General features: G+C 51.9%; 1 protein-coding gene across 1 annotated transcript; it reads left to right on the top strand.

The window, feature by feature from the left end:
- The first annotated feature begins 4,720 nt into the window (after positions 1-4,720).
- On the top strand, positions 4,721-13,349 carry MORN3 (MORN repeat containing 3). Its single transcript, XM_050906926.1, has 5 exons — positions 4,721-4,865; positions 5,567-5,724; positions 7,867-8,026; positions 10,661-10,845; positions 13,281-13,349. The coding sequence occupies exons 1-5, from the start codon at positions 4,721-4,723 to the stop codon at positions 13,347-13,349; spliced, it is 717 nt and encodes a 238-aa protein (XP_050762883.1).
- Positions 13,350-13,664: the final 315 nt, after the last annotated feature.

Genomic DNA, 13,664 nt, shown 5'->3' with positions numbered 1-13,664 from the left:
CGCCCACAGGGAAGACTGAGTTGTATCTCACCTCCGCAGAGGCGGGTGCTTTGTTTCAACCCAGGGTTCCCCACCGACCTCGCCATTTAGACCATCCAGCCTGCAGGGTTGTGCACGAAAAATGTGGTAAAAGGATGAGAATAAGCAAATGCGTTTGGCTTATGGGAGTGAGATGAGAACTTTGGTTTTATACTTGAAGTGTGCATGGTTAAGTACCCATTAGGGAAGATTATCCCAGACACCCACAAGGCCATAATGGCAATCCCTGCTCGCCGTGGCTGCAGAAGAAATGCAATGGATGAGGGAAGTAGTGTCACATTTATTCAGATTTCTCTTTTAAGACCCCTGATGTGCATTTTCAGGGGGTTTCTCCTTTTTCGTCCGACATTTGCAAGGCTGATTTATTTGTTACCCATCAGTACTGTAATCAGTGCTTTCACTTCCAGCCTTCTGCTGCCACGCATATAAAAAACACAACCAGAGGTGAAACGCTCATGGCTTATCAGCATTTTATATTCTGCTGGATAATCCTTGACTCAAAGACGCGCAACTTGGGAGAGCGGCGTGCGCTCGGCGGCTCTGCGGAGGAGCCCGGCTCCGGCTCCATCCCTCATGCTCACCGTAGGGCACGCAGGGTGAGCCCCAGTCCCACCAGCATCCCTCTCCGCCCGCAGCCGCTCGGTCGGTCCTCCAGCTCTCCGGCAGCTCTCCCGGCCGCGGTCCCATGACCCTTCGCGCAGGAGTTTGGCAGAGTTGCTATGACGACCCTGCCGATGCAGCCGGCAGCACCCAGCCAGCACCGAGCGCAGGTTGGTGTCCGCGGGGTGGCTCTCGGGGTGGGGGGCGGCAGGAGAGCCTGGGCCAAACTCGAGGGTGCTTTGCAAACCGAGCGCGTGGGCTTTCCCCATCGTCCGCTCCCATCGCTGCTCCGGCACCCTGCTCTCGCTGGAGAGGAGCAGCAAAAGGCACCCTGAGCATCCCGCTCGGAGGCACCGCCGTCGGGGCGAGGAGGGGCTGGGGCTGGCTCAGCTGCATCGGAGGGTGCCGGAAAAGGGACCCCAGTGCGGGGCAGCGCCGTGGTGCAGGGGTCAATGCAAGGGGTGAACTCAGCCGGGACATCCTCGGGGCTGGGCAGCGGTCAGGCAGGGTGCCGCTGCGCAGGCAGAGTTGGTGCGGAGGTCACACAACGGGATGCGGGGCGGTGGCAGGCAGGGTGCTGCCAGGGACAGCCAGCAGCCCCTTCTCTGCAGCCAGGTGTATTTTCCACCTTGCTCTTCATTAAGTTAAGATGTAAGACTGAAAAAATGTATAGCGGTAGCTAAATTGCATCGCTCTGAAGTTCTGCGAAGAGCCAGGGAAGAAAATGGGCTTCCTGTAGGGCTGTGCAAACTACAGCTGCATTTTACCAGAGACCTGACAGAACTCCGAGGTGAGAGCACAGAGCAGCGTCTGGAGGAGGACGCGGGGCTCTGTAAGATCCTCAAACCCAAGTGCAGCGGCGGCGGCAGAGATGCATGGGAGCAGCAGCCTCTAGCCGTCAGCGCCGAGAGCTGCAGCCGCCGTTGCGGGCTGCCAGGCATCCCCTGCCCGGGGAAACGCAGAACCTGCGTGGGAGGCTCTGCACCGCCTGCCTCTTGCTGCCAGCCTCCCCGCGCCCTTGTAGTAGGTGGCTAAAAACATCCAGGGCGGTGAATACCGACTCCATTAACACTTACACAAACCTGGCATCGCTGTCGTAAACTCGGAAGGGAGTTCAGCAAATAAAGGTGGCTCCCGCCAGCCTGCATTATCCTGGGTGCTCCGCGCGGGCTGCGCCTCGGAGGGCACGGTGAGCAGACGGCGGGGTGCTGGGGCTGCCCCCGCAGCTGGGGATCCTCCCTGGGGTTTTTAAATCCTAAGCTTTGGGCTAAAGAAGTGGTCAGATGCGGTAATGGGACAGTGATGCTCCCATCTGGCGGGGGCAGCGGGGAGACATCCCTTCTCGGCCGTGAGCTGCTCAGAGGTCACGGCCGGTGTCAGTGTGGGTGCACGTAGCCGTAGCTCTGCTCTTCTGCTCCCCCAGCAAGGGGAGGACAGGCGTGAGCTGGCAACATGCAGCTCTGTGTCCTGCAAACCCCCAGTCCTTGGCAGATATTGGTGAGATCCACCTCTCTGCGGGCTGCAGCCCCCAAAGGCGAGGGAGGAACTTAGCAGCTGTGGTGTATCCCGCGTTCACATTGCAGAAAAACCATCCTCTGCAGCGGGCTGCGACTCTGTCGTACCGAGGGACCTGCCCTCGGAGTCCTCAAACCAGGATGCTCCCAGACGGGTGGCATGGCCAGGGGACTCCAGCTGCCGAATCCTCCTCTGCCCTCACAGACAACCCGGTCCCCAAAACCTCTGCTTCGAGGGTTGGCAACATGGTGGTCTTTGCCTTCCCCTCTGCTCCTTGAGGTCGGGGGAGAAGGTACCCGCATTCGACAGCTGAAGGGGGAGCGACCAGCCGGGAACCCGCTCTCCAGCCCCTCTCCTCCCACCGCAGCCTGGCAGGAACCCTTACCCCTGCCCGGGTCCGAGCTCACAATGCAGTTCCCCGGGCAGGTCCCCCAGCCCTGCCTGCACCCCCCCAGCCCTGCCCGCACACCCCCCAGCCCCACGGTAAGGAGCCACGTGGGACGTGCACTACACAACTGTCCTGGTTTCAGCTAGGACAGAGTTAATTTTCTTCCTAGTAGCTGGTATAGTGCTGTGTTTTGGATTTAGTAGGAAAATAATGTTGATAACACACTGATGTTTTTAGTTGTTGCTAAGTAGTGTTTATACTAAGTCAAGCATTTTTCAGCTTGTCATGCCCAGCCAGTAAGAAGGCTGGAGGGGCACAAGAAGCTGGGAGAGGACACCGCCAGGACAGCTGACCCAAACTGGCCAAAGAGCTATTCCATACCATATGACATCATGCCCAGTATATAAACTGGGGGAGCTGGCTGGGAGGGGCAGATCGCGGCTCGGGAACTAACTGGGCATCGGTCAACGAGTGGTGAGCAATTGCATTGTGCACCACTTGCTTTGTATAGATTAATTCTTTTAGTATTACTATTGTCATATTATTGTTATCATTATTATTGTTTTTCATTCCTTTCTGTCCTATTAAACTGTCTTTATCTCAACTCACGAGGTTTTTTTTTCCTGATTCTCTCCCCCATCCCAGGGGTGGGGGGGCAGTGAGCGAGCGGCTGCGTGGTGCTGAGCTGCCGGCTGGGGTTAAACCACGACAACAACACAACACAACACAGCTGCGTTTTGGGGAGGAAGGCTCATCACGGACACAGAAGCACTTTTTTTTAGCAATGCTGTCTCCCCAAATAGCTGTTGAATGACCGTTGCCCACAGCTACGTGGAGAACTGAGGATGAACGCTAACTATATTTTCTTAGTTATAATTTCTAGGTTTTATTCCCTAGCAAGGACCTGAAGCACCTTCCTTTCCCCGCTGCTCCCAAGCTCCATGCTTTCCCCCACGCTGGGCTCCCCGGCACTCGCAGCACGGCAGGAATAGGAGCTCTGCTCTGCCGAGAAGGGAGAGATGCAGCAAAATCCCTCGGTATGGCTCAGCCCAGCGGATCAGGACAGAAGGGGGAGCCCAGGAGACAAAATCAGAGAGCATCCCACCCCGCCAGGCTCCAGCCAAGCTCTGGATGTTGACAGCATTGATAGAAACTTGCTTTTTGTTTCTACAGCCACCTTTTGGCATTTATTTATGGTTTATAAGAGACCACTCTCAACTCTGAGTCCGTGCCAGCATTCCCGCTGCGCTGAACAGCGAGCCGTTCCACCGGCAATGCCCAGAAATCACCACCGCGCCATACTCTCTTGTCCTCTACGTATTGATGGGCCAAAACACCTTCTTCTCCCGTCTCTTCCCCCACGCTGATCCTTTCCCTCCAGACCTCAGGCACCCGAGTCACCCCCCTGCTGTGCCCACCACCCTCTGCCTGCTGTTCGTGCTTCAAAACCCACGTCACTTCGGAAGCCGCTTCCTTGGCAGCTTGCTTGACTGACGAACGCTTGTCCTGCCCTGGGCAAGTCTGCAACCTCCTGGTAGATAGAAACATTGTGGTTTCAACCCCTTTTAACAAGACACCTGCAGGACTGGTATTTTTAGCAGTAAAGGAGCCTGAGCTACGTTACTGCTGGGCGTATGAAGTGTCCCAGCTCCTGGTGCACCCCGGGGACACCGGCCAACTCTCTGACCCGCTCCACCTTGTGAATGTTTTCCAATGTCCTGAGATATTTCCTCGCAAACAAATAATTTTCTAATTTGCTTAAACGACGGCTTCTGCCTCGCACAGAGCCGGCGGCGGAGCGGCTGTGGGAAGGAGCCCGGCAGCGTTTCGGCTGTACGGAGAAGCGGCTGCCTTTCCTTGTGCTCCCCAAGACCTCTGGCAGGCGCAGAGACCGATGCCCACCACAGACCCGACCTGCTGAGACTTATTTAACATTTCCTAACAGGCCAGGCTATGCTGCGAGCCTGTTTTCAGATAGTGCTCGTTTGTACTTCAGTATTTTTAGATACCTTCTGTTTGTTATATCTCTATTTTGTGCAAAGCCAGACACCAATTACCGACTCGGGTGCATATTAAAACATAGCTCACAAATAGACTGTTCTGCCCGTACCTGCCTTAGTAATTTCTCTCCAATTTATTGCTGACAATCATTTGTTTTCCTCTCCAGCCGCAAACAATATGCCCATTGTAAAACACCCCAGGGCTACAGAGCCTCTCTGGCATGAATGGGACAGGAAAGCACAGAAATGTGGATTAAGACACACGGTCTATGCTGTAAATGGGGATCAGTATACTGGTGAATGGCTGGACAACTTGAAACACGGTAAGACAGACCATTTTGAGAAAACGTACCAATGTAGATGTCTTTACAAAAGTTCCCAGGGGCAGGGAGCGGTCGGCGGTTGTATATGCTCCTGGAAGACCATTCTTTCATGTATGACTATACATATATATATATATATGTCTTATATATATGTCATGCAGAAATGTACTCAGAAATATTTCTAATAGGTAACTTGAAGAGCTTTTGCATGCACTCAGGGGCAATTACCTGAAATATCTACATTATAGATGTTTAAAAATCCTCTGCAAACACAGCAAACTGCCGTCAGCTCCACGCACTGGGATGTGCCCTGGCTGCACACTCCCTGGAGCTCCCTCGGCTCCTGTCTTGGCTTCAGGAATATTCATTTATTCTCGAGTCGTGGCGGGTGCTGCAGGAGACAGAGCAGGGGAAGGAGACCCTGACCGAGCCCTGAGCAGCGGAGCAGGACAGGCTTGTTTACAAGCAGTAAACCGAGGTTTGGAAAGATTTAAGTGCGTTCAGCAAAGGCCACACAGGAAGCCCCTGATCAAGATTAACGATGGTTCCGACTCGGGAAGCTAAACTGAATCCCAGACGTAAACCTGCCTCGGTGCAGGGAGCGCCGCCTCGCCTGGGATGGAGCTGTAGGAAGGCAGCCCCGTAAACCCTTCTCCTAACAACCGCGATGGTCTCCCCGTCGTTCCTCTTTATTAAAACAGGTAAAGGCACCCAGGTATGGAAATGCACCGGAGCTATTTATAGCGGTGACTGGAAGTTTGGGAAGAGGGATGGTTATGGCTCATACAGCATTCCTGACCCTGTAACCAAGGAATACAAGAAGGTGTACACAGGCTGGTGGAAAAACGACCGAAAATGCGTAAGTGAGATTTCCCGCGCGTGCCAGCGGCGAGGCAGCGTGCCCCAAAACGTGGGGAAGAGTTGGGTGCACCCATGCAAAAAGATCACTTACAATACTGATTTTTCAAATACTGAGGCTGAATTGAAGGGTTTTGGGGAAATGAATATGTGGAATAAGGAAATGAAAGCAAGAGCAAAAGCTCTGGTATTTAAGCCCTCTCCTCCTGCCCTCCCCAACCTCGCTGCTTCTGGCGTTACTCACTTCTCCGCACCAGATACTGCAGGAGCTGCACCGTGTCCCACGGCTGGCCGTAGGGAAGCAGCAGCGTGACTTCGGGCAGAAGCCACAGAAACAGATTCCCCTCCAGGCTTGCGCTCTCTTTAAATCTTAATTTGAACCTGCAGGAAGCCTGGGAAGCTTCAGGAGTAAAAATCCATCATTCATAAAAAGCCAAAAGCACCCCGTCACCCGCCGTCTCCCCGCCAGAGAGGGACTCATCCCACCCATCCGCTGGTGACAGGGCTACAGCCCCGACCTCCCACCAGCTGCTGCAGAGCAGCGATCGCTGCTCGGACTCACCTGCAGCTCGGCCAAGCAGGACGAGAGGTTTCGTATCCCGTGTCTTAATCCTCCCCACCCATCCCTTTCATTCCTCTCATCCCTGAAGCAGTCGGAGGAACCTGTATGATAAGCACTGCAGGAAAATGTACCTTCTTCTGGGAGTTTTAGAGCATATTAGACAAATAATATGAGTTCTTTTGGAAATTAAGCCTGTCATGTAAATCACTGGCTTTTCTAAAGGAAACATAATGAGGAAGTCATCTGGTAAAAATGACTGCAATCTTATGTGCAAAATCCTTGTAGGAACGTTTTCTGATCTGCCAATGGAAACCTTGTGTTCGCCTTTGTGTCTGCTCTTAAATTAAATTAATAGCCTCTTACGCTTCTAATTGGCGTGCGGCTCTATGGCTGCAGTCTCTTGGAGGGAGCTTCCCCTCCCGTTCTTTGAGGATATATTTTGGATGATTGAGCTTTGGTGAAAGATTTATAATGACATCCAAATATCACTCAGGTTATTTTTTTCTTCTCCTCTTTACATCCATGCAGTTTAGTAAAATTAATGCTCGGAAAAATCAGTTATTTTCAGAACTGATTTTATTTTTTGTTCAGAGATAAATTAACGCTTTATTCCTATGGGAAAACTCATTAGTAATACGTAAATATTTTTTACTGGTGTCACTCCCCGGTATAGGGGTTACCTCAGGACTTCTCTTAGTGGCGAACACCCACGTAAGACAAACACCTCCTGGGGTCCCCGCCTCGCACGCACCCAGTGTGGGGTACTACATATAGGGCTACAGCTTGATATATCCTCACTAGATAAAGAGGTCTTAATTCAGAAGTTCACCAACCAAACCCGCCGGCGGCATCGAGCCTGAGGAGGGAAAGCAAAGAGTGGAGATGGTTCAATGTCAGAGCTCACCTGCCCTGCCGGCGTGACGCCTGCCACCCCGGGGAGCCCGACCGGCACCCGGCTGCGGGGAGGCACGCGTGGCATCACCGCCTGCGCCCGCCGGCCTCGCCGCAGGTAGCCTTCAGGGCTGGCTTTAGTTTCTTGTGAAGGAGGAAGGAAGCAAGGCAAGGGGCTGTTTAGGACATTACCTCTTTGGGGGTATGGATGGAGGAGAAGGCAAAACCGTTTCCGTGGTTAGCATCACTTCGAGACCTTCAGTCTGCCCAGGGGCAAGGGATGGAGTTGCCCAGCCTGGGACACGCTGGGCTGTAGGAAGCATCGTCAGGGTTGGAAGGCATAAAATCCTCGCGTTGAGAGACAGGTCTTGTTTATGCTGCCTATCCCCAGGCAGCTTTATATTCTAGTAAAACCCGCTTTTAGCTAAATATTAGCTGCAATCATGCCAATAATAACACAGTGAGATATAAACCTGAGGTTTTGTCATGGGAATAAAATCATTTGCCAAAAAAAAATCCCATACCAGCACCTCTCATTTCCTTCAACACAAGAACGGCCACTGAGCTGGGCTGCCAGCAGCCATGTGTAAGACTAATAAGCAAAGGAGTAGTGTAGCAAGAAAGTAATGCCCCAAAATTGAACACCGACCCCTTTCAATCCTAACCGGCCACCTTTGTGCTGCCATCCAGGGCTACGGGGCGATGTTTTACCCCGGCGGGGAGCGCTACGAGGGTGAGTGGAGCGGTGGGCAACGGAGCGGCTGGGGACAGATGTACTACCGGGATGGCTCCATCTACAAGGGGCAGTGGCTGGAGGACCAGCCCGACGGGCAGGGGATGCTGCGGCTGCGTAAGTACTGGCCACCCTCGCCCAGTGCGTCTGCCTGCCCCCTTCAAGGTATTTGGTGTCGTTCTGCTCTCCGGACGTCTCTGCCGTCCAGATTTCTGGATGCTACGTCGCATCTCCCGCTGCAGCCTTGCACCAGGGTTGCGGCTGCTCCCCTGTGTCATCCCTCCCCTCCTGGTTTGGGGCTGGAGGCAGCACAGGCTGTGCAAGGGCCGGCGTTGCGCTGCTCAAGCCCACACGCGTGAAAGCTTATTTTTGCTGTGATTTACATTTAAATGACAGGGATGGTTAGGGTTAGAGATAATATACTGTTGGGTCAGAGAAGAGCAAATCTCTCTTTTCAAGCCAGGCGCTTTGCCAGACATACTTTCTAACTGCTGCATACCAAAGAGGAGTCCAGTTTCCAGCACAGGGGAAAAAAAAAAGAGAGAAGTTTTCTTTTTGAGTTCACTCCATCCCCTCTCTTACTTCCGACACTGGCTCACGTTGAGTGAACACAGGGGTTTCATTAGTACACAATCCCTTCCCAGAAATGACACCGAGCACATCACAGATTGGGAATGTTGGGGGCAATCTCAGCATAAAAACAGAAATTTGGAATTTTTTCCCCCTTGTTTTTCTTGGAGTTCAACATATTTTTCCCGGAAGCCAAGAATCCCAGTCCTTTGCAATACAAGGCACTGCATTCCAAGAACATTTGAAGAAATATTATCTCCATATTATTATTCATCTATTCTATTTTTTTGCTTGAAAGTGATCTCGAGGCTAGTAATTAGCTAAGCAAAGCAGCTGGGAGGAAGCAGCATGACCTTCACTGCACCCCACACGCACCACTACGCTCTCTCTGCTGACTGTAAAGTCACTTTGGACCGATGGCTCATCCAGATTAAATCAGCACCCGCTTCCAGGGGTGACTCCTTCCACTGATCTGCTTCACTCCCATCAAAGTCACCCTCGGCGTTATAAACTGATGGCCCCCGCGGGCTGAGCCACGGTTGATGCACCATTTCAGAGCCCGGTTGCCTCCAGCATAGCCTGCAAGCAATTGCGAGCTGGATTCCGTTTGGTTAAAATGAGCCAGAGCAATTATTTCATACCCACAAGCTTAATGTATTCAGCTCAACCGCTGGAAGTGTGCCCGCACGCCGGCAGCTCTGCGATGGGTAAAGAAAAGGAGTTCTTCAGTGGAGGTCACGATGAGCTGCAGCTCAAGATTAAATTGCTTGTAGTGGCAGCATGCCCGGCGAAGGCGAGCTTGGCTGGGAGCACCGCGCTGGTTCGCCACCTCTGCTACAGCCCGTTGCCGAATGGCTTTTAAACCGGAGCATCGCGCATCCGCAGAGATCTCAGTCGTGAGCAACGCAGCCTCGCAGATGGCTCCGGAGGAGCCGGGCCGTTCGATGGCCCCTCCATCACAGCCGCATCTGTGATTGTGGTGGTTTCTGAGCTGTCAGTGGCTGGAGAGCAGAAGCCGAGCTGCTCCCGCCAGCGGGCAGGGCAGGTCGGTGTTGCAGATAAGCACACCACTAGATGCAAGCTGAAGATAACCACCGCCACGGCTCCAACCCGTAAACCAGACCCTGCCTGAAGAGCCCGGCAGCCACGCTCCCCAGAAGCATTTTTGGTTTTGCCCTCTTCCCTTACGGCGTTCTGGCAGTCCCCAGCTCCCTCTGCGGCACCGTGCGGGGTGCCCTGGTGTTTCGGCCACCTCTGGCCACAAAGAATGGCAGAGTTTGGCTGAGACCCAAAGTAACTTTGGGTTACTCCATTGAGTAACTTGGTCAGAAATCCCCATGGTTTTTGGCTTAGAAACACTATACGTAGGAAAAGGGGACAGCAGAGGACTCTCCTAGTGACAGCAGGGTGGCCTGGATGTATCCCAGCCCCAACATCACCGCGGGTATGATGCCCCTTCTCAACCAGCGTCCCTGGGCAAGGCTGCTCTCTTCCCCTGGCAGCTCTGCTTTCCCTGTTGGTGATGGATGGATGGATGGATTCCTGGAGAGCAGTACAGAGCCCCAAAAAACCTCTCTCGACTTGCAGAAGAACGCCAAGACATGCAGTACAGCTGGAAAAACAGTCTGTAACTGATTGCCTGAACCGTTCAGACACTCACAGCAATTCTTGCCCTGTAATTCATTGAGGAAAAACATAACTACAAGTATTATCTGAAATCAAGATTATTTTGACTGGACAACAGACAGCACTGCTGTTCCTTGCCCAGACAAGCAAACCTCTTCAAGCCAGAGATGCTGTGTGATTTGTTGCAGTGACAAATCCAAAACTTGTGTCCTATAATTTTTCATGTTGTGAAGAGTGACTCAGCGACTAGTCGCTTACCCAGAGCTCACTCGCTCCGCATATCAGCAAAAAATGAGTATCACCGCGAGAAGAACAAAGCAGGTGAACGCAGTTCTTGTTCCAAGTGGGCAAGCGCGGGCTCCTTCCGCAGCCTTTTCTCCCTCTGCGGCACAGCAAACGGAGCGCCGCGAAAGCAAAACGACACACTGTGCCGCAGCCCCCTCGAAATAGTAATTGACCTCCTCTCGTGTCGGTTTGCCGTCTCAATCGGTTTCGTTTGCAGCCCCTTAATGAAACGGTGCAAAGTTCATAGTCTGTTCATGTATTTAATTGCAGCAAATGAAAATCGGTACGAAGGAGGTTGGAAAGATGGAAAGAAGCACGGCCCAGGGAAATTTTTCTACCTGGATAAGGGACAGTTGTTTGAAGGTATCTGGGCAGCAGATACACCAAAATGTGGCATTCTGATTGACTTTGGCAGAGATGAAGCTCCTGCCCCTACTCAGTATCCAATCCCAAAGGTAATTGCTTGGAAATTTCAGTTTTGCTGGTGGTGTTTGCATTCATCAGCGCTCGGGGCAGCTCTCCAGGTAGCATTTCACTCTTCAAGCGATTACCCCCATGGGCTTCCCAGCTCACGGGGTGTGTGCTCAGAGTCTTTTGGCCAGCAGTGTCCTAAACAGCCCCGTAGAGACAAACGGCCCATCCAGCCACCGCTGGAGCCTCCTAATCACCTACATCTGAAAAAATGCCGTTCTCATGCACCAGAACTGCTTAGAGACCTGAAGCAGCACAAAGGAAACGGGGACAATAGAGGCAGAGACAATAGTGGGATTTGCGTCAAAACCAAATGATTTCGCCAAGCCAAACTGCTAAAGCTGACTAGACCTTGCCCAAACCCGAGCAGCTGCAGCCCTAATATCAGCTATTTCCTTTACCCGGGCACCCCGAGTCAGGGGCTCGTCCGCATCCAGCAAGGTAGAGGGACAGGCGTAGCAGATGGGTGGCTGAGAGCCGACATCCTCTGCTCCCCTTTTCCCTTAGGATTGACACAGGCTGCAGAGGAAGAGCCAGTCTCCATCCCCGTCGCCCTCCCAAAGACTCGGCGAGATGCACGATGGGGGACACGGACACCCCGGGCCGTCAGCTGGCAGCTGCCGGGTCCTCGCCCATCACTTCAGCACAGGAGCTGGAGGACGGGAGAGCCTGTCCCCCGCTCCGTGCCCTCGGAGGAAGACGGGGAATGGGGATCAGTAGGGAACAGACGTGGCTCCAAGTGACACAGCTGGCCAAAAGAGTCTCAGCTTGAATCCCCGTGGTCTGTGCGCTGCACACGTGAAACATAAAGGCATCGCGTTTCCAAGGGACAGTTCCTGCAGGATACGGGTGGGGAAGCTCCTCTTTGCTTTGAGGCGAGCAGAACCACCCCGGGTAACCACAGCACACTGCTTTACTCCAATAACACAGGGAACAGCACGGCCCCGCGGCAGGTGAAGCTACCTACCGTCCTCCTCTGCTCCAGGGACAAGGTTGTTGCAAACGATAGTGGGCAGACGCAGCCTACCGAAGCTCACAGCTGTTACGTCTTCGCTTCCCTTATTTTTTCAAATCTGGTTTCTATAGCAAGGGCCCTTTGAGCAGACATTTTTGACAAGCCAGTTAATCCTGTAAGTACTAGGCACACCCACGGCAGCGCAGAATAATAAGCACCAAATACTCACCAGGGAAAAACAATCTCTGTTTTGCAAATAGAGTGAAAGGAGCAGTACTTCTGTAGCTAAAAATAATTACCTTACAAGGTTTGTCAAAGGTTACCAGAGAACAGCCTGGGATGAATTGCCATTTCTCTAAGGCAGGACATTCAAGCCTGGCTGCTTGTTTAACTCCCTGAAGACCAAGTTATGACCCAATTTTCTTCTGCTCTTTGAGCAAAAAGAAAGCATCAACTCTCACCGCTGTTATTGCGCTTTCCATGGGAAGAGATTTATTGATCTCAGAATATGAAGGAAGTAACAGATAAAAGGAGAAAAATTGACTTCAGATTTTCATAAACCTTTTGTCAAATTACTGTCACAAGCAGCTGTTAGAGAAAAGTAGATGACAAGTGAGCGTTAGAAGCTGCCAAAACCAGAGATGGACTAGTCAGCTTTCGCCTGGCAAGAGGCTAACAGTGAGGAGCTGAGCTTCTGCATGGGAGAAGCATCACTGTGTGCCTTCATTAGCAGGTTAAAGGAACAAACGGTGGGGATGCACAGACAGAAAACGGCTGAAAACTAGAGCGCGATTGTCCCAAGCTTTGAAGGAATCCAGTATGTTGGTGATGGGGTTGCATCCGGGCAGAATTTGAACATAACTGCAAAGACGGGGAAAGACACATGGTGGACCTGGGGATATTTGCTGTTATAATTAAAGCATAACTAAATGAGAAAAAGACTGGATGTCTTCTGCCTGGAAGAACACCACACACACACAACGCTCCCCGAAAGCATCAGGCCATAAAGCAGGTCAGAGTGAGATGACAAGTTCCTGGCAGGGCTTTGGTGCTTCCCTCTCAAGAACCTGCATCCATTGCACGCAGGTTACATGACTCCAGACCCCTGCTCTCATGTGACCTTGGACGCTCACTTGGGTGACTGGGATCACTCACCTTTTAAAACTATAGGTGAGACCCAACAGGCTACAAATCAAAGCCAGTTTTGTCTAAGAATGTGTTCTGTTAAAGGAGAATCAGTCCACTCCACGCAGAGCTATTTCAAGAGGGTGAAGTAATGTTCAACATGCTAATAAAATTAGGAGAGTGTAGCAATGTTTCTAAAACAGTAATTGAAAGGCTGCAATATAAACTACAGTCCTGATACAGGGGAGATTCTCCGTTAATGCTTGAGTAATCAAGATCTATAAAACCTTAAGCTTCTTCAATTACACTGCGTAACTGATTTGTATTCTTTTTATTTAGATTGAACTAGCTGATCCAGATGGTGTTTTAGCAGAGGCCCAGGCGATGTTTGATGACAGCCAAAGTTAATAACCGGAGGCTGAAGAAAAAAAAAAAAGATGCAAGATAAGAACACGATCCTGGGTTACTTATTCAGTCTCAAATCCACACTGTGGTGTATCATGTTGTGGTCTGCCTCACTTTTCCCTCAAGGTTGCCCATGTATGCTTCATTCTGCAGGTGGCTTTGCTCAGAAGCCTCCTCCCACCCCCCATTATTTTGGAAAAAAAGGAAAAAAAAAAAGGGAGGGGGGAGGCGGGAGGAGAAAAAACACAAGAATCAAAACGCTGGAAGACAGGCACAGCGACTCTTTGCCCAGCTCCTCTGACTTATTCCTCCTGTAAA

Source organism: Gymnogyps californianus, chromosome 16 (genome assembly GCF_018139145.2).
Source record: "Gymnogyps californianus isolate 813 chromosome 16, ASM1813914v2, whole genome shotgun sequence".
Lineage (NCBI taxonomy): Eukaryota > Metazoa > Chordata > Aves > Accipitriformes > Cathartidae > Gymnogyps > Gymnogyps californianus.
This window is presented reverse-complemented; position numbering and strand designations above follow the sequence as displayed.

What these genes read in the sequence shown, in the direction of transcription:
- MORN3 (XM_050906926.1), top strand. Translation starts at nt 4,721, where the DNA reads ATGCCCATTGTAAAACACCCCAGGGCTACAGAGCCTCTCTGGCATGAA. An exon ending in GCAGGGGATGCTGCGGCTGC is followed by an intron (nt 8,027 to 10,660) that starts GTAAGTACTGGC and finishes ATTTAATTGCAG; the next exon opens with CAAATGAAAATCGGTACGAA. An exon ending in CTCAGTATCCAATCCCAAAG is followed by an intron (nt 10,846 to 13,280) that starts GTAATTGCTTGG and finishes CTTTTTATTTAG; the next exon opens with ATTGAACTAGCTGATCCAGA.